Source organism: Phacochoerus africanus, chromosome 13 (assembly GCF_016906955.1).
Source record: "Phacochoerus africanus isolate WHEZ1 chromosome 13, ROS_Pafr_v1, whole genome shotgun sequence".
Taxonomy (NCBI): domain Eukaryota; kingdom Metazoa; phylum Chordata; class Mammalia; order Artiodactyla; family Suidae; genus Phacochoerus; species Phacochoerus africanus.
In genome coordinates this window covers 77,071,961-77,099,413 of record NC_062556.1, presented here as the reverse complement: position 1 = coordinate 77,099,413, position 27,453 = coordinate 77,071,961, and the positions used below count along the sequence as shown (strand labels likewise).

The following is a 27,453-nucleotide window of genomic DNA, read 5'->3' as shown; positions in this document are numbered from 1 at the left end:
ACCAGGCCTGTCCAGTCCACATCTCCTGCGACCGTGGCCACCTCAAGACCAGACTGGGGACGTGGCCAGTCACGGCCCACACACCACGAGCCCTCCCCACCGCCCCTCCCCAGGGGCTGAGGGACACAGCACCGCCAGCCTAGGTACCAGGCTAAACACATCTCACCCCCCAAAATACTGTCTGAAGGCTACATGTCTTGCTCATTGGACAACTCTCCGCAACACCCAGAGACTTCAACAGTCAAGTCACCCACAACTCTGTGCCAGAAACACTACGAAGAAATGCTCTCAGAGGCAGTTAACAGAAAGGTGTCCTCAGATGCCAGAGTGTGCGCCGGGTTCCTGTGCGTCAGTGTTACCGCACTGGGTTGCTGCCGGGGCCGCAATGAACCAAGGTGACAGTCACCCCAGGAATGCCTTCCTCCCCAGGCTGCCTGCCACCACCGCCCCCACTCGGTGACTCCTCCAACTCACATCCTGCCAGGAACCCGGGCTTCCTGCCTCCCGCCTCCCCCCACCCCGCCCCCCCCAGCCCCAGCCCAGCCGCCTCTTACTCATCAAGCCCTGCCCCCCAATGGACTCCCGGCTCATTCACGGCCACAACGTCAGTTCCCTGTGCGGGTGGCACCCTGGACTGTGACAACCATACCAGCAGCTTCCCGACACCCACAAGCAGCCAAAGGCCAGCACGCAGTGAGAGGAAATGCAGGCTGGGGGTAAATGGCCACTCCATCCAGCCACCCACTCGCGTGCTGACAGCCACCACTGTGAGGACAGCCACACGGAGAGCAGCCGGGAAGAGCCATCCAGGTCTGAAATCGCCGAGTCTTCGGTTCGCTGTCCTAACCTGAGAGGTGAGTCAAGATCATCCCGAGGCAGTCTGTCCACACACGCGCAAAGGAAAGAAAATCCAGGTGCTAAAAACCCACCTCCACAAGGAGGCCAGCAAACCCCAGTCCAGAGAGGGGCCGCGAACGCAGAGGCGGGAGCCCAGGGGCCCGAGCCCCCGCCTCACACTCAGTCCTCGATGGGGTGAGGCCAGACGCTGCCTGTGAACACAGACGCCCCGGAGAACAGTCTCCAGAATCACCCTGTAACACAGACGGCAGCTCGTGTGTTCTGACGTCTGCGATTTGAAACCAGTTCCAAGGCGACGGCGCACACGTCCACCCACACTTGCTAACGGGCTGGATGCTTTTATCAGAGCTGACCCGCCACAGGCCTCAGCTGCCTTCCACGCAGAATGGAAAAGTGCCCCTCTCTTGTAAGATGCGGGAGGCAGCGGGCTGCGTGCCTTTCAGCTCAGGTTCCAATTCCAGAGCTCGGAAAATTCAAGTTGCAGTATCCTGCCCAAAGAAACGTACATAAAAGCATCGACTGACCTTCATCGTGGTGAGGCAGAGAGTCACAAACCCCAGGAAAACAGGATGCTGAAAACCCAAGTTTCCTGTTATTCCAGAACTATATATCTTTCTTACGTGGATACCAGGAAGCGTCTGGTTGGCTGAAATGGCCACCAATGGGCTCCACCATGACGTCGGAATTTAAGTAAATTCACACACACACCTCATTTCTCAGCAGGAAACTCACAGTGAGATGAGACCAGGAGGGGAAAAACGCATATTCTGAGTCAATAAAATGCTCTGACTAAAGCGCCTCTCTAGAGAAAGAGAACAGACTACTTCCGAAATGGGTTCTACTTAACAAGAAGCAAAAACAGAAAAACCTTCGGGTGCAGACAAAGGCTGCAAAGTCTCCTTAACAGGGCACACTGTCCCCGGGACGCGCGGGGCCTGGGACCTGCCACCGCCAGCAGGCAGCGCCCTCGCCTCCACTGCCCCGCCTCGCCTCACGTGGTTCCAGGAGGAGCCGCACCTGCTCAGACCCGGGACTTCAGAGACCCGAGACCCAAACCAGCCAGTCGGAACCTCAAAGGAAGGACCAGCGGGCTACACTCCGCCAAGCAGCGAGGCTGAGGGCAGCCCTGAGAGACCGCAGTGCACGAGCCCACTCCCCCAGGCTCGCGCCTCGCACCCACGACCACCCCTTCCGAGCACAGAGAGGCGGGAACCCGGATTCCATCCGATCGGCAAAGTCTATCACCAAAAACGCACCCCATTCACACTCGGTTGAAGGTGAGGAGAATCACCCAGCATTCTCAAACTTCTCCTGCCATTCTCCACCAAAACAACCTGTAATAGGAAATGTATTTCAATATTTTACTTTCGATAGAAACACAGCACATAACGAAATACAGTAAATCCCACGGCACACGTAAGCCAGGACGGAAGCGACCCGGAGGGTAAAGCGGGACAGAAAAGCTCTAGACGTTGCCTCCGCGGTCACGGCCCTCGGGGGGTGGGGTGGGGGGGCGGTTGTGCCGTGCGGGAAGGAGGCAGACAGCCCTGAACTCCAAGGCCACCCCAGAGGCACAGCCCTACACAGCTCACTGAAGCCCTCTGGCCCGGGGCGTCCCGGCCACAGATGGGAATGAGGACGACAATGACGATGGCAAGAAGCAGCCCCGTGCGAGGTTCAAAAATGAATAGTGGGACTCGGGACCGACTGCACAGGGCACGATCGCCAGTCCACCCCGTGGCCAGCAAGGCCCGTGTGGGGCGGGCACAGACAGCAAGGGGGCGCTGCTCAAGAGGGCCACCACCCAAGCCCTTTTTAGGCCACCGCAGAAGGGGCGGCCCCCTGGCCACAGGAGGGAAAACAAGTTAAATCTGACCGATGCTCTCCATCCAGGGCCCCACTGCAATCATGCAAAGGGGCTTCTAGCAACCGCCCACCCTGCTGGTGGCCACACATGAGAGGCGGCAGCAGCTCCGCCTGCCTGGCATGCCTCCCATCCGTCCGGCAGAGGCCAGAGAAACTAGGTCCTCAAAGCACCCAACAGTCTGACCACTGACCCCAGAACACACTGCCAGTGACACATCTCCAGAAGGGCTAAGCAGGACCACCAAGCGGCCTTCTAAAAGACCCTCCCTGACCTGGTCCTTATTAAGATTTAACGTCAGGTTCTGTTCCCGAACTGACACGTGGAATAAGCAGGGCTCACCTTCCTGCAAGGAACATGAGGCTGTCACATCCGCCAACCAGCGCCAGCACCCACCTGGCAGGGCGATGCCGTCACGGTGCCCGCGGGTGCATGCCTGTGCCAAGCTCTCCAACGTGCAAACCTCTAGCCAGAAGGAAGAGGACTGTGTTTTAGCAGAAATAACCACCTCAGGAGCTCCCACTGGGCACAGCGGTATTGGTGGCATCTCTGCAGCACCAGGACACAGGTCTGAGCCCACAGTGGGTTAAAAGCATCTGATGCAAATGCAGCTCAGATCTGATCCCTGGCCAGAGAACCCACATGCTGCGGGGCAGCCAAAAGGAAAGACAGAAAGAACCACCGTGGTTTTCAGGAAAGCTTCAACCACTGATGTAAAATGAAGGGCCTTCAAAGACACAACAACAGACCGATGCTGACCAATCAGAGGCTTACGTTCACCCGTGTCCAGCCTCCCTGTCTAACTCCAGGTCACTGCAGCCTCCACAAAGTCCCCTCCCTGGGAGAGTGCGGTGCGCCCCCATCTGCCGCCAGGCCTTCCCGGGGTCCCCACAGAGTGGACATGACGACGTGTGCCAGCCCCGAGCAGAAGCCTGAGCACCGGTGTTTCAGCCAGCCTCTCTGGTCTGCCCTGTAAGAACGGCAAGGCCTGCACTGGCACTGCTCCATCAGCCTGGATCCGAAATAAAATAGGATGCTCAGAGCAGAGCAACCCCGTGTCGGCGACGGACACAGGACGGGCAGGACAAGCCTACGGTGTCGGCCGCCAAAGGTAACGGGAAGACGCCAACCCTTAGATCCGACACACCACTGAGTCTGCTTCGCCTTGGCTTCCAAAGTCACGGACGGTGCTGGAAATCAGCCGTCTCTTCCACGTAACCAAGCGGAAAAGCAAAGGCTACGTCGCAAAACAGACCATGTTGCACTTCAAGTAACAAAGGCCCTGTGAGTCAGGAGTCATCCAAGTGAACCCCCCGCAAACTGGCTCAAAGAAAAGAGGACAGGACTGGCTCGCGGGGCTGTCAGGTCAGGGCGGCAAGACCGAGGGTCCCGCTGTGGCCCGTGGGCTAAGACGCGGCCGGCGGTGACTCAGGTCGCTGTGGAGGCCCGGGTCAGGGCCTGGCCCGGTGCAGGGCTGCAGGAGCCGGCCTTGCTGCAGCTGCAGCCGGGTTCGGTGCCTGGCCCGGGAACTTCCGCAGGCCTCGGGTGCCGCTGTAAAAGAAGAAAGGCAAGAACCACCAGCCCGGCGACGGGAGCGTCAGGCCATCTCTCGACTCTACTCTCCGCAGTGTGGGCTGAAGGTTCAAGGATGTCCTTCCCCATGAGGCCACACAACTGCCAGCCCCCGGCCCCAGCCACCAAGGCCACCACCACCTCAGCTGCTCCTGGCCTGCCTGAGTCGTGACCACATGGCCAGAGAGGCAGCGCAGCAAGCGGACGTGGGCAAGGCCCAGGCGACAGCACGCAAAAGCCTCTGGCCAAGCTCACAAGCGCGGGACGTGGTGCTGGGGGCAGGGCAGCCCAGGCCCGTGCAGACCAGCGGGACCAGTAAGACGACGCGAAGGAACCCGCTCCGCTGCAACAGCCTTCACACCACCCCCCCCCCACCCACGCGACAAAAGCAGAGATGTTCGCCCTAAATGTCATCCCCGGCTGGTGACGCCCCTCAACCCACCCAAAGACAAAAGGCCAGGCGTGCACGACGTCCTCTTCCCACCACCCCAGGACCGACGGAGAGGCCTACAGCAACGAGGCCCCACGGCCCTTTCTCAACGCGCAGCCTTAATGTTACTCCGAATGCAAGGAGCCAGGTCGGCTTCTCCGAGGAGGTTACGAAGAAACTATTTTTGCACACGAAATGGTTGCCTTAGGCAGAGTTCTGGAGTGCGGCTCTCAGTTTAAAAATACAATCTTGTCCTACCACGGTGTCAAATGGAATGTGTGATTTTAGAACTAGATGAGTAAAAATGAATCTTAAGTAAGTTGTGCTATTTAAGCTTAACGCAAATGGTCCACGTGGCTGGGGGATGGGAACCACAGAGCCAGCAGGGAATTTTCACTCTCTTGGCTTCTGCAGACATGGCACTTAATCCCACCTACTCTCACACCCTAGGGACAAAATTAAAGTCTGACGACGGAGTCTATCAATACACAGCACTTGCACCCAGTGTGCCCCCAATTTCTCTCAGTTTAAAACGACAGCTAAGTTATATTCTATTTTGTGGATTCCACTATATCAACAGCCAAAATTTTAGGACTGGGACCAGCTACACAAGATAAGTTTTAGTTAGTTTCCAGGAAGGGCTGGGGGTGGAGGATTAGAACCAAGTCCCGAGAAGCTGGGCAAGACAGCTGACACAGTGAAAGGGCCGCTGACCTTCCTTCTCCGTAAAGGAGCCACTGCCCCAAACAGACATCTGGCCAGGGACGCCAAAGCGCCATGAGGACAGGAAGAAGAGGGATGAAGCACCTGCTGAGGCCGCGGGGGCCCTGCGCAGACTTTGTGCCAACCTAATTCACAAACGGCCAAACAAGGCTGCAAAGGACAGCGTGACAGGTTCCAGATGACAAAGGATTGAGTCCGAGCAGTCACTGCTGCTCCCCCCGCCATACAGGGGTCAGGGGACAGCGCCAGAGGAGCAGGGCTGGTTCCCAGACACGCCCAGCACAGATGCAGCACCCCACCAGCCTGTGACAGCCTCCTAGTCCCGTCCCCCAGGGACAGTGAGACGGGCCCTTCCAAAGCAGCCACACGGTCACCAGACTGAGGAGGGATCTGGGCAGATGCCGACCATCAGTCACAGTACTGACGTTTCGATGAGTACATCGCGTTAATTTTAACACTCAAGCCAAGTGGTTACAAAACTCAAACTTTGAGAAGTGCTTCAAGACGATAAAATGCAGACATGTCACCTGCCATCCCTCCCCTCATTCTGCTGAAATGACAGAAGAGGCAGGCGTGGAAAGACAGTCCTGAAGAACGAATCCACTGCAGTGCCAGGTGGGAGCAGGGGGCCCGCGAGCACCGTGGCGGAGGCTCGGGATTCCTGGGGCCTCATGGCCAGGAGGTGCTCTCGACAGCCCTGGGAAGGAGCCCGGGCAGCCCCGTGGAGGGCCCGCCAGCCCCAGGGAACCACAGGGCACAGCACGTCCTCCAGGAGACGCCAAGCACCCAGGCAAAGTCCGCTGCCTGTGCTGGCTTCCTGGCCTAAGTGACAAACTTGAGGTGCTGCCAGGCCCACAGAACCGGCCCGGAGAGAACAGGAGGGACAACTGTACCCGAGTGAAACCTAAGAGCTCCAACTCCACCTCAAAGCCTGAACGCTCCCCTCGGGGTAGAGGGCGAGGAAATGGGGCCCGGGGTCCGTCCCCATGGCTCCCGGCCTGTCCCCGGCCACACCCGCACCTGAGAGCAGCCGGCCAGCCTCCCGCCACCCGCAAGGCTCCGCGGTCAGGCCAGCCAGCGGGCTCCATTCACAAGGAGGAACCAGAACGAGCGCCCCGCAGCCAAAAGCCCCGGACACTGCAAACGAAACAGATGCCAGACAGGGGGAGCTGGCGGGCCAGCGACCGGGCGGCTGGCTTCAAGACTGTAAGAATTAGCTGTCACGGCGATAAACGAGAAAGTATTTGTATTTATTTACAAATAAATAAAGCCAAAAAATTAAGCTGATGACCAAGTATTTTCATTGAGAACATGTTTGCTTTTTTAAAAAATTAGGCCCAGTACTTGCATGCCATAAAATCTAGTGCCTTTCTCCATTTAATGCCTACTTTCCAGCCTATGTACACTGTGCACTCACTTCGACCCCAGCACCCGTTAATGCGCTTGCGAGCGTGAGCGCAGGGACACAGTGGGACTCCAACGTGACCGCCGGCCTGCTCTCCGGCCTGAGCGCTCTACCTCGTCGGGCGAGATCTGAGCGCCGCACAGGCGTCCCTCCCCTCAAGCCTGTTATGATCTCCAAGAAAACACCAGAACTCTGCCCTCGAGGTTCCAGGTCACGACAAACCCCTAAGCAGTTAGGACCCCGAATGCCACCATTCCCCTTTAAGTCCTATTTAGGACAATTCACCGCACCTAGGGCTTTGGTGGTTCGACTCCACAAACCACTCCAAGAAGCCTGGGAGCCAAGCAGGAAGCCTGGCAGGCCCTCTGCCCACCCAGGGGTCTGCCCACCTGGCCGACCGCAGGGTCTCCTCCTGTCTGAGGCTCAACCCCGCGTCACTGTCCCTCCTGCAGGAGCTGCAGCCACGGCGCTGTAATCCCAGTTCCGCGTACTCCCGGCAGGTGCTACCTAACATTCCACAGGGCTTCCAGCACACATCTGCGCCTGTGCCGCCTCGGGACAAGGCTCAGGGAAGGTGCTCACACATCCTGTGTGGACTGACCAGCATCGCTGGGGAAACACCCCCCTGCCCTCCACTCACAGTGAAATACACACTTAATTTTTACAACACTGTCCATCCAGGGCACGCTCCGGTCCGTGGGTCCCACACCTCGTGCCATCTGAACGGCCCAGCAGTCACCCAAGAAAGTCTCCCAGGCAGGTAAGAAGTGATTCTCCTCTCCCAGGGGCAGGGCCCGGGCGAGGACTCCAACAAGCTGCTGGAGAACAAGAAGGGGGGTTCCCAGGTCTGCTCCTGGCAGAGAGACGTCAAATCTAACGGTGGAACAACGTCAAACTCTCAGGGCACAGACGTCCCATCTCCTGGGCTGCCTGGTCCTTCCTGGTCCTTCCAACATCTCCGTCTGATGTCCTTCAAACTTCTGGCCAGGATCTATGACCAAAGAATGCATTGTACATCACAACCAGCACACACAAAATCCACACCGTTGTGCAATTTCAATTTTTAATAAATTCACCACTAGGAGTTAAACAATTAGCAACAAGGACAGCGTTTATTCAAGCTTTAAACAAAGTTGCTAATGATTCACTGGTTCTAATTCCTGTATTTTCCAGTTCGAAAGCCTTCATTATCCTGAATGGCTTTAGCTGAGTTGTGCATTACACCCAAAATGGTGGCGGGCAGTGTGCCGAAAATTAACGCTCTGCAATTAAGCCCCCAAGTCTTAAGCAAATTCCCTCTTCAGTCGCGTGGGTCAGATTATTTACATCCATGTCAACACGGGAAGCACTCAAAATACACGAATTGCAGACATGCCGTTAAATGGTTCCTAAGAGGACCAATCGCCCAGGCGCCCACCCTCCTGCGCCTCACAGCGCTTCTCCAGCAGTGCCGCGCCGCCCGCTTCCCCCAGCTGGCCTTTAGTTCTAAACTTGGCGTTCAGGCATCTCTCTAAACCTGGATCCGAACACCAACTCTGCCTCAGTGTGCATGAGGAAGCAGACCCAGGGCGGAAGCTCTCCGCCCCGCTCCTCCGAGCACCAGGCCCAGCCGTGTCTCCAGCACAAGGCGCCCTGTGGCTCCTTCGGCACCTAGGGGCCAGTCGGCCAGCAGCGGCTCTCAGGCTGCTGGCGCACAGCGTGACCGGCTCTTGCAGGCACACCTTGGAGACACCGCAGGTCCAGTTCCAGAGCACTGCAGTAAGGGAGCATCACACTAAAGAAAGCCACACGTGTTCTGGTTTCCCAGTGTGTGTGAAACGTCTACAGTGAACTGCTGGCTGCTGAGTGTGCACACAGCATCATGTCCAAGAAAAGCAACGTGCGCATCTTCATCTGACAATACTCCACGGCCAAGAAAAACGGTGCCCATCAGCTGAGGTTTCAGCAAGTCAGAATCTCCTCTGGGGGCCGAGGGTCCCGCCTCCATGCCCACGGCTGCCGACCTTTCGGCGGGGCGGCGGCGGCGGGGTGTTTGCTGAAGGCGGGGGTGGCTGGGCCAGTTTCTTACAACAGGACAAGAGCGACGTCTGCTGCGTCCACGGGCGCCGCCGTCACGGGCCCCTGTCACATTCGGTGCCGTCTGACGGCATTTGACCCTCAGCAGAGCTCGGGTCAAACTGGGGTCGGTCCTCCCACATCCTGTCCCTGCTTTGGGAACGAAGTCTGTCATGATCTACGTTCTCTGCTGTCATCTCAATAACCTCCACAGCATCTTCACCAACAGCAGCTCCCATCTCGAGAAAGCAATTTTGGGGCTCATCCGTAAGAAGCGACTCCTCATCTGCTCAAGTTTTACCATGAGACTTCGGCAATTCAGTCCCCAGCTTCGGGTTCCACGTCTAATTCTGGTCCTCTTGCTGTTTCCACCACGTCTGTGATTAATCCCTCCACTGACGTCTTGAACCCTCAAAGGCATCCATGAGGCTGGAAGCGACGTCTTCCAGATCCTGTTAAAGCCGACATTCTGCCCTCTTCCTCTGAGGTATGAATGTTCGCCATGGTGTTCAGAACCGTGAATCCTTTCCAGAAGGTTTCTAAGAGACTCTGCCCAGATTCACCAGAGGAATCCCCCCCACGGCAACCAAAGCCCTACCAAACGTACTCCTTCAAAGGAGAAATGCCTCCTCGATCCCTGGGCTGCGGGAAGGATGCAGTGTTAGCAGACACGCAGGCAACAGCAACCTCAAGTCCTCCATCCGAGGTCTTGGGTGACCAAGCACCATGTCAACCAGCCATAACATCTTGAAAGGAATCTTTCTGGGCAGGTGGTCCCAGAACAGGTTTAAAATATTCAGTAAACCGTGTTATACACAGAGGTGCTTCATCCAAGCTTCCCTGTTCCATTTACAGAGCAAAGGTGAGTGTAAGCTTCCCTCAGGGGCACGGGCAGGCACCTCAACAGCCTCAGAGCGAAGGGAAGATGCCAGTGGGTGGCAGGAAGCAAGACCGTGTCCCGTCTCAATTCGAGGACCAGGCGGTTCCTCTAAACTGCCAGAGAAAATACCCAATACACACCCGCAGACATTAGGTCAGCACATATGCATATTCTGGCTGGACGGTTCCTTTCCAAACATACCGAATGCAGATTTCACATCTAAATATGGCCCGAAAGGCCTCGGGACTTGTTTTGCTTTGTAATTACGAACTGGGAACCTCTCCTCTCGCTCGTTCCCAAGCCTAAAAGGAACTCCTCAGGGACACAAGCTGTTTTAGGGCAAGAAGAAAAGCAGGGGCCTTCGCCTTCCTGCAAAACCAATGGGGAAATGCCTGTCAGGAAAACGGGGTTCCCTTCCTGCAAGACCAATGGGGGTTGTCTGGATTTGTTTTTAAATGAAAACAGAAAAGTGACAAGTAAAAAGATATTCAGAGAAATCCATTTTACTAGACTTAAAAGGGTGGGAAATAGGAATCGGAAGAGGGGAATGAGATCAAATGGCAGGACCCCAAGTCCTAGAATGTCCCATGGCCAGAGAACCAGGCAGTCACAGCACCTCAGGACTCTGAGGGGCACACGTGCACCTGACCCCAGCTTCACACACTCCCGCTTGTGCATCACAGCTGACACCGCTTCACCGCTCCCGAGGCCTTCCCGGAAAACAAGCGCATGGACCCTCAGTCATGCACTGGGCCGACCATCTGGCCAGCATGGCGCACGCACCTGCGACCTTATATACTCAAGACGAAGCATGTTTCACACTCAGAGACCCAACTCCAGGCCAGTGAGAGGCCGTGCAGCCGGCAGAGCCAACCCAAGCAGCCCAGCGCACAGGCGAGCCGCACACAGCCCGTGCGGGAGGCAGCAGGCAACCGCAGCTGAGCTGACGGCAGAGCACCCCGGCTGCGACAGTCTGCAACAGGAGAAAGCACGTGTCGGGACAGGGCGGGAAGAGGGCACACGGCTTTCTCTGATGCACAGATGCCCGCCCTGCCCGGGCTGCCCTCGCCCCCCGCCATGCGGCCCGGGCCATCTCCTGTCCCTGTGGAAGGGTCGGAGAAAGCTCTGGACACGCTGCCGACCCATCAGCCCACAGGCCGGAGGGAGGGAAAAAGGGGCTGCGCGGAGCATCCGTCCTGTCTTGTGGAGGCAGGACGTCCTCAGCTGCTCTTACCCCAGAGCTAGAGAATCGCCTGGCTCAGGCCCTCTCTGACGTCAAAACCCCACGGTGGCTGAGAGGGCCCGGAGCCTCCCTGGAAAAGCAGGCCGGCCAGGTGGGCTGTGCAGCTGGGGGGCCCTGCCCTCGAGCCGGCCCACATGCATCCACTTCACGAGGAAAACAGGCCACCTGTTGAGTCAGACGCGAGCGAGGCGGTTCACGAAGCCAGGCCCTGAGAGCTGGGAAGGGACAGAGGCTGAGGGAGCGGCGACAAGGGCACACAGGTGAGCACGCGGTGGGAGAAGCTCGGCTGGGACTCCGGACACGCTGAGCCCCTTCCCGCCGGTCCACGTGGGGAGGCACATGGAAACCTGGGACATCGAGGACCCAGCACCTGCGTCCAGAGGTGGGCGGTCGGGGACACGGGTACGAGTGAGGACACTGGGTTCAAAGTGCTACAGAAAGGCAGAAGCAAACTCGACTCAAAGACGCTGGCGGTGGCAGCAGAGACGAGGTCCGCCGGCCTGGCAGAGGAAACAGTGCGTGTGGACACAGCATGGACGGGGCCCAGGCTCCGGGGGCGCCCAGCCCCATGACCGCTGGGTGACCGCGCCACGTGACCATGGAGCTCGGTCTCTCATCTAGAGGGTGACCTGTCACAAGGGGGACAGGCCCAGGAGCAGCCCTACTTGGGCGCCCCAGGTGGTGCCCTGGGGGCGTGGGAGGGGCGGGGCCAGGGGTCAAGCGGTGAGAAGCCCCACCCACTAAGGTCACGCTCCCAGACCCGACCCTCTGACAAGGATCAGGGACCCACGACAGGTCAGCAGGACGTGGGCCAATGCACCACTGGCAGCACGAGGTGAAGAGAAAGAACGGGAGCCATGGCAGGCGAGTGCCCGGGGTGCCCCACCATGGTGACGAGAGAGGCCAGAGTTCTGGCTCCTTCTGAGCTCAGGGCACAACTTCTCTTTTAAAGCTACGCACACGTCTTCCTGGAATGAAAGAAGCTCCAGATGCGCCCTGACAGCGTGCCCTGGGCGTCCCCAAGGCGCCCACACCGCCAGCCGCTGCCCGGGTGCCAATTCTCCAGCCACGTGGCCCAGAGGCAGCAGTCCTGCGGCTGTGGCTGCGATGGTCCGGGCCCACCCGCCTGCCGGAGGAGCCAGCCAGGCTCTGAAGGAAGACGGGCGCCAGGACTCAGCCCCACTTCCCCGCCAGCCCCAAGCCCAGCTCTGCCACCTTCCCCCAGGCCTGCGCACACTGTCACTGAAACACCCTGAGAGCAGAAAGGGACAGCGAAGGCTGGCACGGGCCGCGCCCCTCCCAGAGGCCCAGGATTTTAAAGCTAAATGCCCCTCCAGGACAACCACCTGACAGACACCCGGCCCCGTGGGGCGCGGCCAGCCCTGCTCCCACGGAGCCCTCCTGAGAAGGCCCCTGGGGTCGGCTCGCGGTCCCGTGCTGCACACAAGGCGAGGCCGGGCTCCTGCTAGGCTGTGGCCTCGGGTCTCCACCTCCCTCCTCCGAAGGACGCGTGGGAAGTGACGACGAAGCACACGAGACGCCTCCGCACATAAGTCATCCCGCAAGTGCCAGGCCCACCCAACCACTGGCTGACGGGACGCCCCAGCCGCAACGAGCCACTGCGGGGGCCCCTGCCTTGTGGGCCTGAGCGTGTGAAAAGCAGCCGATTCGGAGGGAAAGATGCCGTGAGCGGAGAAACTCACACCAGATTTCAAAGACTTAACCTGAAGAAACAAAGTGAACACTCCCAACAATGCTTCCGTTAACTACGCACAGCTACACGGTGTTATTATCATTAAAACGAGCTTCGTGCTTCTCTTTTTCAAAGCACTCACTGGAAAACTGAAAGTAACAAATGCGGCTCGCATTCCATTCCTACTGGAGAGGCTCCCGAAGACTTGAGGGAAGGCCTGTCCTCCCGGGAGGACAAGCAGCCTGGGCGCAGAGGGGCCCGGCCGCTCTCCCGCAGGACGGCCGGCCGGGCTCCGCACTGCAGGCCAGGGGGCGAACGCGGACCCCTCCTGCCAGGAAAAACTGAAATCCCAGTCTCTCTGCGCATAAGCACCTACGAGATGTTCAGACTATTCCTTTCATCTCCCAAATGACGTTTTACTTACTTAATTTCTCTCGACTTCCTCAAAAGGCAACTTCCGGGAGGACCATGAAGAAAGTGGCTTCGAGAGTTTACTCACTAAGTCGGTCAGAAAACACCACGGCATCGCCGACCATTTCCAGCTTCCCGTGCAGTCAGGAGCACAGAGGGAACCTGGGGCCCCAGGCGCACCGCCAACACGAAGCCGTGGCAGCGACTCAGCCAAGGCAGCAGCTGCGAGGGGCGTCTCACTCCCAGGAAAAGGACCGCAGCCCTTTGTCTCTGCTTCAAGGCCGTCTGAAGCCTGCATCAACATGTGTAGGTTCCCGCAGGAGTATGTTTCGGCTATTTCAATAGTATTTCTAAGTATTCTTTTGGACAAAATCTCGAGCATAAGCTTGGCTAAAAACCCAGAAGAAAACTGACGACTAGGACAAAGAAGTTTAATAAAAGACTCCGTCCTTCAGAAACGCCCAGGGAAGACGAGCATTTTAGAAGGAGGACGTGAGGCCCTTTCTTTCCCACAGCCTGGCATCCGACGCTGAGCCCAACCCTGGAGAGCCCACCTGACACCCTCTTCCTCTCTTTCGACCCTAAGGAGAGGGAACGCGAGCCTCCTCACTTGCGCCAAGGGAAACAGCACCTCTGCGCCCGGTCTGAGACGTGCTCCCGCCAGAGCGGCCCCAGACCGGCCCCGGCCAACAGCAGGCCGGGGTCGGTGGTGAGAGAGCTCCGCAAATGCCGAAGCTTTTCCGCTTTTGCTTCCAAGTTGAGCAGCTTCTCTTTCACATCCTCCTTCGAGAGTCCGAGGCAGGAAATCATGAGTGCGTCGCGTGTGCTTTAGTTTACCACGTACCCAGAGACGCGGGCACCGCAGACCACACAAGAAAGAAAAGCCAAAATGTTTGTCCCTAGAGGCTCCCACTCTCCTGAGGGAAAGAGAAACACAGCAGGTGCAGGGAGGCCCGGAGAGACTGCAGAGGTGCGCTCGCGGCCACCGCCCCGGCGGGCGAAGGGACGCAAGCAGCCCCGGGGGACAACGCGGCAGCCGGGCTCGACACCCTGCAAAGCCCCACTTTCGCCCTAACGCTCGGCCCAGCAGGGAACCGCTGCTTACAAGACCATCTGGGACGAAGGACTTTGCACAGAAGTGCCCGTCACACAATTTACTGTTTCCAAGGTGAAAACCCAGAAGCCTCCACATCCAAAACATGGGGATTAGCACCACAAACAACGGAGAAGCTGTTAAAAATAAGCAGGCAGGAGTTCCCGTCGTGGCGCAGTGGTTAACGAATCCGACCAGGAACCATGAGGTTGCAGGTTCGGTCCCTGCCCTTGCTCAGTGGGTTGACGATCGGGCGTTGCCGTGAGCTGTGGTGTAGGCTGCAGAAGCGGCTCGGATCCCGCGTTGCTGTGGCTCTGGCGTAGGCCGGTGGCTACAGCTCCGATTCAACCCCTAGCCTGGGAACCTCTATATGCCGCGGGAGCGACCCAAGAAATAGCAACAACAACAACAACCACAAAGACAAAAGACAAAAGACAAAAAAAAAAAAAAAAAAGCAGGCAGATATTTAATGTGAGAAAACGGTCACCATGTTAAGTTACCAGGATGTTTTCAAAGCATATTTACCCAAGGGCACAGGGGAGAAAAAACTAAAACACACACTAATTTGAACCCTAGTATCTTCTCAAGATAGTATGATTATATACTAGTTTCTTCTTGCATTTCTCTATTTCCTGAATTTTATTGATTGATTGATTGATTTTGGCTTTTTGCCTTTTCGAGGGCCGCTTCCTGCGCGGCACATGGAGGTTCCCAGGCTAGGGGTCCAATCGGAGCTGTAGCCGCCGGCCTACGCCAGAGCCACAGCAACGTGGGATCCGAGCCGTGTCTGCAACCTACACCACAGCTCACGGCAACGCCGTGGATTGAACCCGCAACCTCATGGTTCCTAGTCAGATTTGTTAACCACTGTGCCACGACGGGAACTCCTATTTCCTGAATTTTATATAGTAAATATGGATGACTAAAGTTTGGGTTTGTTGTTTTTTTCCTTTGATTTTTAGGGCCACACCCACGGCATATGGACGTTCCCAGGCTAGGGGTGGAACTGGAACTGCAGCTGCCGGCCTACACCACAGCCACGCAGGATCCGAGCCATGCCTGCGACCTACACCACAGCTCACAGCAACGCCGGACCCCCGACCCACGGAGCAAGGCCAGGGATCAAACCCCAATCCTCATGGATACTAGCCAGATTCATTTCCACTGTGCCACAGCAGGAACACCTAAAGATTTTCTTTTTAAACACCTACCAATGTTGTTCGAACTACAAAACAAAAAGAGATATAGCTGTAACAGTAATAGCCACTCTCTATTTAGCACGGCAAACACGTGAGGCCCTGTCCTGAGAGCCGCGTGCTAATTCAGTTCATCCCAGGACACATACAAAGGGCAAACACCACAGTGATGCCTTACCCCAGATGGCCAAGCAGGACAGACCCCAGCGGGCAGGGTCAGGCCACGGCGCTGTGCCACCCTCTCGCTCCCAAGCAGAAGCTGGCCATCCCCGGGCAACTGCCAGGAGGCGAGCGAGCTGCTGGGAGGCTGAGGTGGAGACGTTCACTGAAACGCCAAAGCGCAGTGAGCGCGCGTCCAGCCGTCCGTCCAGCACCCGCCCCAGAACCACCTGCTTGCGGTGGGAAGTGGCACAAACTCAGTGTTCTGTGAAAAATTACTCTGGGACGCTGCCAGCCGCTACCAAGGGTGACACGGGTGTAGAGGTCCAAGAAAGCAATGGCTCTTGGCTCACAGACACAAGTTCGTTAAAAACCAGGTGAAAAATAAGACAACACCAAAGTCAGCAAAGACTCTTCTATCTATGATGCGAACCAGCCCACCGTTCACCCTGCAAAGCAGACACCAAGGTTAAAGAGCCACCAAAACCATCTCGCAGAACGAAAGTCAGAGACTCCCAAACAGTCTCATAGTCGAGGGAACGGTTTTATTCCCCAGAGTTTTTGGGGTGTTTCGGTTTTGTTTTTTTGTCTTTTGTGTTTTTTAGGGCCGCACCTATGGCACGTGGAGGTTCCCAGGCTAGGGGTCCAATTGGAGCTGTAGCCGCCAGCCTACACCACAGTCACAACAACGTGGGATACAAGCCACATCTTTGATCTACACCGCAGCTCAGGGCAACACCGGATTCTTAACCCACTGATAGAGGCCAGGTACCCGACTCGCATCCTCATGGATCCTAGTCGGATTCGTTTCCACTGTGCCACGACGGGAACTCCTTTTTTCCCCATAGTTTTAAGCTCAAATAAACAACTATGGCACAATGCTCACATAAGCCTGCCTGCTCTGGCTTAGCCATGGTCATTCAGACAGGCATTCGTTCAAAACTGCTACCCATGCTTCTAACCGCAGGGATGAGCACGGAGAGGGAGGCTGCAGTCCCACCACCAGCTTCCCCAGGAGGGGTCAGGAAGCAAGGCGGCCTGCAGCCCTGGGAGAAGCACCTGACTCGGGTCTGAACACAGGGTCCACGCCAGCTCCACACGGCCAGCTCACTCAGCGAGGCTCTCTGCGACCTGGTACTTCCAGCAGCGAGACTCTCACCCACCCCTCATGAGCTGCTGAGTCTACAAACTGGACATGGGCTCCCACACCGGCACTTCTTCAAAAGCCCAAGAGCACCTCGGCGTCTCACGTCCACGCGGTTAACAGTGAGAATGGGTGAGTGAGGCTGCGTCTCCTTCCTGCGAAAGTGCTATGATAAGACTAACGAGGGTTTTCAAGTATAATATTCTCAAGCGGGAGAAAACCAGTGCCTGGCTCCTTATCAGAAAAACTTGATTTTTCCAGAAAAGTTCCAGCTTTAATCATCCAGCACAGACAGTTCTAAACAGGGTCATTCTACATAAAATCTTTTTTTTTTTTTTCCTTTCTATGGCTGCAGCATATGGAAGTTCCCAGGCTAGGGGCCAAAGTGGAGTTGCAGCTATAGGCCTGTGCCACAGCCACAGCGGATCTGAGCCACATCTGTGACCAACACCACAGCTTGCAGCAACGCCAGATCCTTACCCAGAGTGAGGCCAGGGATTGAACCTGCATCCTCACAAACACTATATCGGATTTTTAATCTGCTGAGCCACAACAGGAACTCCGTATCTTACCTTATTACACCAGTAGAAACACTAGGAACATGGAGAAAAACCTAAATTCTTATCAGATTCCATACTATTTAAGGAAACAAAAAAGTCAAGATGCTTGCTGGGTAGCAAAAAAAAAAAAAACAAATAATAAGAAAAACGAAGGATCATCTAAGTTACATGTGCTGTTTTCCTAAAGGCAATTTTCCAATTTTGAAGTTTTTTTAATTTTCCAAATTTAAAAATGTTTTCCAACTTAAATCTCTTCCCAAAGTTTAACAACAAATGCAAACTTACAATGTTGCTTCCAAATTAAAACATCTTTCACCACCAGAACAACTCGCGGGAGGCTAAGCACTTAATTTTCTCCAGCTAATTAAGAGGTGTGTGCATTAAAATAACTGATAGCCACGATGTTCAGTTCCTCTTCCCCTTTAAGACGTCTTAGGATAGTTTACAACATATACCAAAAATAGACAGTCTGCCACAAACACAAATCAGTCTAAACTGACCCTGGAAAAAAGCACCTTGACACTTACATAGAACAGAAACTAGTCTAGAATTCAAGCCATCAATTTTAAGTTTCAGGCTTATAATTTCAGAAGCTTTCTTATCAGTCTCTCGTCTTCCAGGATTTTGTGAAAATGAAGCAAGCGTGCAGAGCTAGAAGGATTCCAAAAGAGCAAAGCCCTTCCCTCCGCACTCCCTTTCCACGTCTTTTTCTTTAAAAATACTGGGAACCACCACACTGTTCCATATGTGAAGCCGTCTTTCTGTTATCAGGCCTGTGCCTTCACGCCACGGAGGAGGGAAGTCTGGATGCCCAAGTTGGCTCCATACCATACACAGCTCCTTTTTCAGAGTGACTCAACAACGAATGAGGTTTTTTTGATGTGTTTTTTCTTTATGATAACCTATTAGGCAATTAAAAGTTTCAAGTGACTGAGCTTGAAAGAATGTTAACTAAACTTGCCTCTGTTTTAAGTTTACCAGAAAAGGTATTCTTTAAAAACAGCACAAAACAACTCATCATCGGTTTATTTAAAAGGAAACATACGCTATCGACTACGACTTTAAGGTCACCATCAATCACGAGTATTTGCTGGAAGCCTGCCATGTACCTGCTGTTCTAGATGCATGGGATACATCAGTGAACGAACTCGCTTCTACCACACCTTTAAAGAAGCTATTTTAAAAAAGAGTTGCTATAAAAAATTTCCACAGCAACCTTTAGAAAACTAACGATAAAGTGTTTCAGGTTTGTTTGTTTTACACACTCAACTTTCTTTAAAACAATACTTTCTTAAAAAGTCTTAAACTGAAGTTGCCAAATTATAATCAATGTGCAAACTGAGTTTCAAATTTACTATAATGATAAATAAACAAAACTTAATAGTTTGGAAGTTCCTGCTGTGGCTGGGTGGATTAAGAATCGGACCGCAGTGGCTTGGGTCACCGTGGAGGCAAGGGTTTTGATCCCTGGCCTGGGTTAAAGGATCTGGCTTGCCACAGCTGCTGTGTAGGTCGAAGCTGCACTCTGGATTCAAGCCCTGACCCAGGAACTTCCATATGCCACACATGCAGTCAAGAAAAAGCAAAACCTGCTACATGCATTCATTATCACAGCCCAATAGGGGAGTTCAACGATAAAATGACAAGGCCCGGAGTTCCCATCATGGCTCAGCGGAAATGAATCCGACTAGGAACCATGCGACAGGAACCATGCGGTTGCCGGTTAGATCCCTAGCCTTGTTCAGTGGGTTAAGAATCCTGCGTTGCCACAGCTGTGGTGTAGGTCAAAGACACGGCTCAGATTCTGCTTTGCTGTGGCTGTGGTGCAGGCCAGCGGCTACAGCTCCAATACTCTGATTCAATCCCTAACCTGAGAACCTCCATGTGCTGCAGGTGTGGCCCTAAAAAGCAAAAAAAAAAGACAAAGCCCATCCAGCAGAACACCTTTCTGAAACAACGTCTCTCCCACTCGGAAACAGCCACATCTCCACGCCACCCACGGTCTCCTCTAAACACTTTCCATTACGTGCATATGACTTCCTCCGAGACGCCAAGCTCCACCAACTCGGTGTTTACAATCATTCATAAAAACTTTAATTTCCATCAAATTTCAACCAATAGACAAGCTTTCCATCCAACCTCCCTCATGGATTTAATGACTTCTAGATTCATTTCCAAGGAACTTAAGAGGCTGTCCTTCTAGAACGGAAAAGCTTCATAGTTCTCTCAAAGGTACTTTCATCTACTGCTATGTAGGAGCTTTGGTATAATTCTTCTCAGTTACCAGATGAGGAAACAAAGGCTGAGAATGTTAACGTCACAGGTAGAAAAGGCAAGATCTAATCCCCCAACTGACGACAAGCGCATTACCCTCTAAGTCACAGAAAAAAAGGAAAGAAAAAAAAAAAGGAAGCTAAGTTAGCTAGGTTTATGATCTAAAGCACTACCCCAGGAGTAAGAAAAATCACATATGCGATTTGAATCCTAGCCTGGGAACCTCCATATGCCGCGGGTGCGGCCCTAGAAAGACAAAAAGAAACAAAAATTCACATATGGTAAAATAAGACGAAAAACATTTTTCAAAGACCTGTCACTGAGCGGCTGTGTTCAGCAGTGACGAAACAATAGAAAACACAGAACCGACACCCGCCCAATCCTTAGGTTAGCAAGTCCCTCACCTGAACATCAACTGTCAGAATAAAAACCACCTAATTTCTGGTCCAAGGAAGAAAAGGAGTGAGACCAGGAGCACTAAGGGGCCCATTTCATTTCTCCGGGCTCCGCCTGGTCACCCACTCGGGGTTCTGAGGGCGGACCCAGGCCTAGATGCCGGCGCCCGAGAATCCCTAGGGCAGCTAAAGCTGAGGCAGGCACCAAGCAGGCAGAAAGGAGGCTCTCGAAAATGTGCTGTCAACCTGCAGCGCGAGCTACTGGAACCAATTTTCCCCACTGCAGCGGCAAGATGTGGGGCTCCTCGTCGCCCTGAGACGGCGTTCACACCAGGGGGGACCCGCGAGAGGGACCCCGGGCGCCGCGGCGGGCGGTCACGCCCGCGGCCCGCCCGCCTCGCGCCTTCGCGCCCCCCGCCCCGCCCCGGCCCGGCCCGCTCACCTCCAGGCGCAGAGACGCCCCGCAGCCTCGCAGGAACTCGCGAATGTTGCTCAGGCACTCGCCCTCGCTCCGGGGCTCCGGGTAGACCTGCAACACAGAGCACAGCGCTGAGCGCCGCGGGGAGGCCGCGGACGCGCCCCGAGGCGACCCCGACGCGGCCCCGGGGGACGTGCCGGCCCCGCGGGCCACCAGGGAGGGCGGCCCCGGCGGCCCGGAGCGCCCCTGGCCGCCCCTGGCGCCCGCCCGCTCGGCCGCCGCCTCTCCTCACCCTTTTTCCTTCCTCCGGGCTGCACCAATCTCAGGCCCCTTCCCTCTCCCGGAAGTGGAGCGGCGCCGGAAGTGACGTCCTCATGCCGCGCCCCGGCCCGGCTCGCACGCGACCCCTTCCGGTTCTCCGCCTCGCGGGCGCGGCCTGCTGTTGCCCGCACCTGGCGCTCACCCTCGGACGCCGCACACCTGGCCCGGCCCACGCGCGGACCCTTCCTCCCCGCACCTCGCCCGCGCCGCCCAGAGGGGCCTGGAAAGCTCGGCCTCGGCCTCTTAAGCTCCCACGGAGGCGGCTGGCGAGAACCTGGTGTTTCTTCAGTTCTTCGCCGCCTCCGTCTCGGAGAGGGTGGAGCTAGAATTCTAATACAGTGATTTCAAATAATTAGCAACGTATATTGTGCGTGTTGGGATTACAGTGCAGCGTTTTCTTTCCCCGAACAGACTATGTGCTTCATGAGTGATTAACCCAAATAGCCAGTTACTCGTCAGCGAACAGTCCGCTGGGGAGAAACTGGCGAATGCAGCCTCCCTCAAAGGCGAAGAGCAGGGAGGGTTCCTGCAGACTGTCTGGTGCTTGGTCTGAGGCTGGCGGACCGAGCCTGTAAGGGTCACCCGCCACATCTGCAAAGAGCCGTCGACCAGCCTCCCCAGGCAAGAAGCTAAGGAAACCAGGAACAGTCCCAGTTGCACGGAATAATCAAGGGAGCAGCCGGAGCCATCAGAAGAGCATTTCGCTGTTGTTCGGAACTAAAGTATCATCCGGAACTCAAGCTTTTGAGGACGTTCAGGCCATCTTTCTCCTGTCCTCGAGAGGGAAATTACATTCCATCAGGCCTCTCAGGAAGCCCCTGATTTCATTTCAAAGTATTCAGGTTTTCTAAAATTACAGAACAAAACCAGCGTGGTGAGCAGTGCAAAAGGAGGAAATGAGACTTTTTTCCCCTTAGAGTTTAAAAATGATTAGAAGTGACAACATATTTCCCTCCAAATACTGAACAGATTTGTTTTTTCCCCCCAGTGGAACTTACAAGTGGAACACCAAAACCAAAGCTGCCTTCTGGTCCATTTTACTCCTCTCCCTCATCCTGTTTCTGCATGCAAATACAGTTAACCCTCATTATTCACAGATTCTGTATTTACAAATTCACCTCCTGGATATAATTTCTTTGTGACCCCAAAATCAGTATCTGCAGCACTTCACATTTATAGACGTGCGGAGTAAGAGAACAATCTGAATTGCCTTCTGCATACGTCCCCAGCTGAATCTGAACAAAACTGTGCTGTGCCTTCTTGTTGCAGCTCAGTGTAAGCAACTGTCCTTGTCTCTATCTACTGGTATCACACTCTTCACATTTTTTTTTTGCTTTTTCTTGGTAATTTCAGTTTTAAATGGCCCCTAAACGTAGTGCTGAAGCACTGCCTAGTGTTTCCAAGCGCAAGAAGGCTGTAATGTGCCGTACAGAGAAAACACACGTGTTGGATAAGCTTCCTTCCGGCCTGAGTTACAGTGCTGTTGGCCATGAACTCGATGTTAACGAGTCAACAATACGGTGCATCCAGAAAAAGGAAGAGGAGATCCGGAAAGCGCTAAAGTAGCACGTGATGCAGCTACGGAACAGATGGAAAAGCAGTTAAATTTGTGGATTCACGAGATTGACAACCAATGAAAAGAGCGTCGCAAACAGCGTTGTTGTGAGGCTGAAAGCCGAAGAAAGGTATGGTCATGTCACCCAGGGTCAAGAAAACATTAAACCCTTCTCAGCTAGTGCAGGCTGGCTTGCACGATTCAAAGGGACACCACGTGAAAAATGCTAAACTTGCAGGCAGGTAGGCTCTACGGATCAGGAGGCTGCAGGAGATTTTAAGAAATACCTGCTTGGAGTTCCCGTGGTGGCGCAGTGGTTAACGAATCCGACTAGGAACCATGAGGTTGCGGGTTTGGTCCCTGCCCTTGCTCAGTGGGTTAAGGATCCGGTGTTGCCATGAGCTGTGGTGTAGGTTGCAGACGCGGCTCGGATCCTGCGTTGCTGTGGCTCTGGCGTAGGCCGGTGGCTACAGCTCCAATCAGACCCCTAGCCTGGGAACTTCCACATGCCGCGGCAGCGGCCCAAAGAAATAGCAAAAAGAAAAAAAAAAAAGAAATACCTGCAAAGCATTATACATGAAAAGGGTTATATGAAACAGCAGGTTTTCAACACTGATGAAACTGACTTGTTTTTTAAGAACGTTGGCAAACGAACCTAGGTGACGCAAATGGCCTCCAAAGCTCCTGGCATTAACTCTTTTAAAGACCATGTAACCTTGCCATCATGTGCACACCCCTCGTGGTACACAGAGCAAAGCCCACGAGCACTTAGAGGGGAAAACTTGACCTGTGTGCCGGTGCACTGGAGATGGAACAGAAAAGCATGGGCGGCATCGGAAATACTCTGGGGTTGGTTCCACAGCTGCTTCATCCCAGAAGCTGAGCGACATCTCCACGGCCAAAACCTCGCCTTCGGGCTTCTATTAATTTTGGACAGTGCTCCAGGCCATCGCTCTGAAGAACCTGAAAAGGCCCACCCAGCACAGACATTCTCGTCCTGCCCCACACGCGGCATCCCTCATCCAGCCCTCCATCAGGCTGTCACAACTGCTTTCAAGGCTCACAACACCAGGGAGCTTTACAGCAAGGCCTTCGAGGCTCGGAGCGCTACCAAGGAGACCACCTGGACCACTGGAAGTCCTTCGCCATACGCACTGTTATCAATTACATCGGCACAGCCGCGACAGTGTCAAGCAGGCTGCTACCAATAACTGTTGGGGAAACGTCTGGCCAGGCTGCGTAAAAATGTTTGAAGGTTTTGAAGGTGTCACAGAAAATGCAAAGAGCTGTGTGAGAAACATAGCGTATGTTGCACAACAGATAAGTGGAGAAGGTTTCAACGACAGGCAGGAGGGCAGCGAGGAGGAAACTTTGGCAGAAGTGGCAGTGGAACCCGCCGACAGGGACCTGGACGAGACGGCGAAACAATCAATGGAGTCAGCAATGACAAGGACACTGGTGAAAGTCAGCCTGAGACTCCAAGAATCATCCCCCTCACAGCAGCCAAAATATCAGAGTGGAATTCTGCCTTGGAAAAAATTTTCAGTGACGTGGAAAAGTGCGACCCTACGCCTGACTGCAGCCTCACATTTAAGCGTCTCACCTCCACCACGTTCATCCCTTACTCGGAAAGGCGTAAAGATTTGAGGCAAAAAGCCGAGTGGATGAGGCTGAAGCAATTCCTCCAGCCAGTCTGGGAGGGAAAGCTGCTGACACCGTCAACAAGCTGTGAAAGCCAGACTTGGGGGGTAGAAGTGCCAGATCCCAGAGGCCAGCCCCACTGACATCTTCCTCTTCTTTTTTTTTTTTTTGTCTTTTTGTCTTTTTGCCATTTCTTGGGCCGCTCCCTCGGCATATGGAGGTTCCCAGGCTAGGGATCGAATCGGAGCCGTAGCCACCAGCCTACACCAGGGCCACAGCAACGCTGGATCCAAGCCGCGTCTGCAACCTACACCACAGCTCATGGCAACGCCGGATCGTTAACCCACTGAGCAAGGGCAGGGACCGAACCCGCAACCTCATGGTTCCTAGTCGGATTCATTAACCACTGCTCCACAATGGGAACTCCACATCTTCCTCTTCTGCCGGAGGAGGATCACCGCGCTCCCTTGGCTTTGACGGAGCGGCCAAGGTCAGGAGGTCCGACCGCACCATGCACTGCCCCATCACCAGGAAGGTGGTTTCCGTGAACTTTTAAAGGTTTAACCTTTGCACAATGCTTTTTTCAGGGCTTGCTTTGTTGCATTACACTGTACAGTATATGGGGCGGGGGTGTGTGCATGTGTGTGTGTGTGTACTGTGTCTGGGACAGGATAGAAGAGGAAATTAGAACCATCTCGCTATGGCAGACAATGTTACCTAAAGCTGTAATCGAGACAGTGTTTTGTTATAGAGAAATACTGCATGCGGTTGTAAATATACATGTTAAATAAGCCATCTTTGAATAGAAATGCACTTACAGTAAGATTATGTTTTGCTTGGTTGGCCAAATGTTGTGAGCAGACTCTCAAAGCAGGTTCACCCTGTACTTCTCCAGAAGTAGCGGTTCATTTGTTGCTAACTCAGTGGTCGTGGTGACTTTTTGTAAAATGAACCCCACCAATGGTAAGAACACACCCACATTTAAAACAGGGACCCAATGGATCTGATCATTTCTCTTCTGAAGTAAAACAACTAGTGTGAGTCCAGAAATGATGGAAATATATATCCGTTTCTGATGAAAATTATTAAATATAAAATATAAGTTTTTATTTAGAAATATGCATGTTGTGGTTTTTTGGTCTTTTCCAGGGCCACACCCGGGGCATCAGGAGGTTCTCAGGCTAGGGGTTGAATCGGAGCCGCCAGCCTACACCACAGCCACGGCAATGTGGGATCCGAGCCTCGTCTGCGACCTACACCACAGCTCACGGCAAAGCCAGATCCTTAACCCACTGAGCAAGGCCAGGGATCGAACCCACAACCTCATGGTTCCTAGTCGGGTTCGGTAACCACTGAGCCACAACAGGAACTCCTAGAAATGTGTCTTAATGAGATGTACAGGGTTTTCTTCATTAGCTCATTTGCCCATGGATGACTGTCTCACTGCTGGAAGGAGATATAGTCCAGCACCAATTCTGTTCCCATCTTGAAGTTTTTTATGCGAACACTGAGAAACCCTCTTAAAATAAGCACATGGAAATAGAAGGAGTTTTGTTGGGATGTAACTTGATTCTTTGAAGCCTTCTGAATTACACTGCCAAAGTCCAGATATAATCTGTCATAAATAAAAATGTAAAATCAGCAGCTAACAGTTTGATTAGGGTCTCCTTTGATTTCTGTGAAAGCCAATAAGTAGACCCCTGAGTGCAACACGAAGTCACCAGAGTCGCCCCCTCCCAGCACCACCGCCCTTGGAGGCACTGCGGGGAGGCCTCCCGCCTTGCTGCGCACACCTGCGGAGAAGTGGGAGGAGGTCCCTGTGAAAGGGGAGGCGGGCCCCTGAGCCGGTGATGCTTTCCTTGGTCACAGCACCTTCTCCGGCTAGTCAGTTTTAGCTGCGCACAGATGCAGACTTAGGATCTGGAAATGGAAATGGACTCCCTGAAAACTACCCTGAACTCTCTACCTAAAGTCACATACCTGTTTGGAGAATGGTAAGAGTCAAAGTATAGCAAGAATAGTATCCTAAACCTGTAACGCACACACACCAACAAGCCACTTGCCTCTCTCCGTCTATACCCATGTCCTCAATTAAAGGCCTTGGTCCCAGGACTGTGGGGAGGATGAAATGCATAATAAATGAAGTCGACAATATTGGACCTAGATCCCTGGTCATGTGATGAGCAGATCATGTGATGAGCACCATGCATGCAAAGCAGAGTGAGGCACAGCCCTGCCCTGGGTGAGGAAGAGCTGCCCCGCCGCGTGGCAAGTACACCCACAGAGAAGTGCACTCAGGACCTGGAGGCACAGACAGAGCAGGGCCAGGGGCTTCACCAGCCCACTGATGACAGCAGAGTCGGGGCCAGAAGGGTGAAGAGGCAGATGGAACTGCATTTTCAAAGGTGTGACATCGGAAAAGTCCGTCCTTTTTGCAGGGATGGAGACCAGTCAGGGCAGCGGAGGTCACGGGTGAAACAGCAAAGGAAGAAACACTCGAGAGACGATGCTACCCAGGGAGGGGTTTCAAAGCCCCCCGCGTATGACGCTAAAGCTGTGTGAACGCTAAGCGAGCGCGTGAGGCAGTGCCGAGCACCATTAGTCGTCAGGGAAATGCAGACTCAAAGCACAGATAACCCTGCCCGTCCCCGATTGAGACGCGAGGATGGAAGCTCTGGGGCCGCTCGCGGGACTGCAGGAGTAGAGTGTGCTGTGCTGGGAAAACTGGCAGTTTCTTGCCAAGATAAACGTACCTGAGCCCCAGCCATTCCTCGTCTAAGTATTTACCCAAGAGAGACGAGCACATAGGTCCACAAAAGCCACGTACGAGGAGGTGCACAGCAGCCTGATTCACAGCCACCAGAAGCTTCACAGCCTGACAGCGAGTTTCCCACCCGACGCTCCAGGTGTATTCAGAGAGGAGCTCTGGCCCTGGGACCAGCTGCCCGCTCGCTTTCCAGAATCCCTCTCCCCAACTTTCCACAATATCGAACTCCAGGCTTTCCTGCCAACAACTCTACTCAGGGGGACAGTCCCCACACCGCTGTGATTTTCTTTGAAACACGGCCTTTATACCGTGTAGGTGATAAAGGGGTGTGTCCGATGTTCTGAGAACTTGCTACAAACAGAGTCACAAAGCAGAGTCACTTCAGAGACCCCCGCTGCTGTCCAGCTTCCTCCTCCTCAGCTCCTGTCCGTCACCCACGCCACGCCGGGAACAGCCAGCTCCACCCTCAGTCCAAATAAAGTGCCTGCTCAAGCAGCTGCTTCTCTCTGACTCGGAAAGCGTGTAGAGCCTCAGGTTCCGGAACTGCATGAGGAAGAACAGGCCCATGGAGCAGAAGGCAGGTCATTCACGGAGCAGAAGGCAGGCTTTCCACCGCAATGAAGACGGAGAGCAGAGAGTCGCCGCCTCCGACCACTGGGAAACACCCAACGGCCTGGGATCCCGGTTCCCGCAGCGGCTGGGGGTGCGCCCTCGAGCTCGGCGTCCCCCATCTGATGGGTTTGGGAACGCTGTTTCTCAAATGCACGCGTGCATCGGGGCCACCTGCAGGAGCAGT

At 54.5% G+C, this 27,453-nt stretch overlaps 1 protein-coding gene across 5 annotated transcripts in view; it reads right to left on the bottom strand.

Moving 5' to 3' along the window:
• The window catches only part of ARHGEF7 (Rho guanine nucleotide exchange factor 7), a 104,527-nt gene that overhangs the window by 57,054 nt on the left and 20,020 nt on the right, over positions 1–27,453 (bottom strand). For 2 of the 5 annotated variants that reach the window (XM_047756075.1, XM_047756077.1), the window contains exons 1-2: positions 20,666–20,747; positions 20,398–20,484 (exon numbers count right to left, since the gene is read on the bottom strand). Coding sequence is in view for 3 of the 5 variants with exons in the window: in XM_047756079.1 (XP_047612035.1) it covers positions 20,398–20,484 (87 nt within the window). In the remaining 2 variants the exon portion in view is untranslated. Of the gene's footprint in view, positions 1–1,382; positions 1,414–20,397; positions 20,485–20,665; positions 20,748–27,453 lie in introns of those variants that run through there. The other 3 variants (XM_047756079.1, XM_047756073.1, XM_047756074.1) reach the window with 2 other exon arrangements.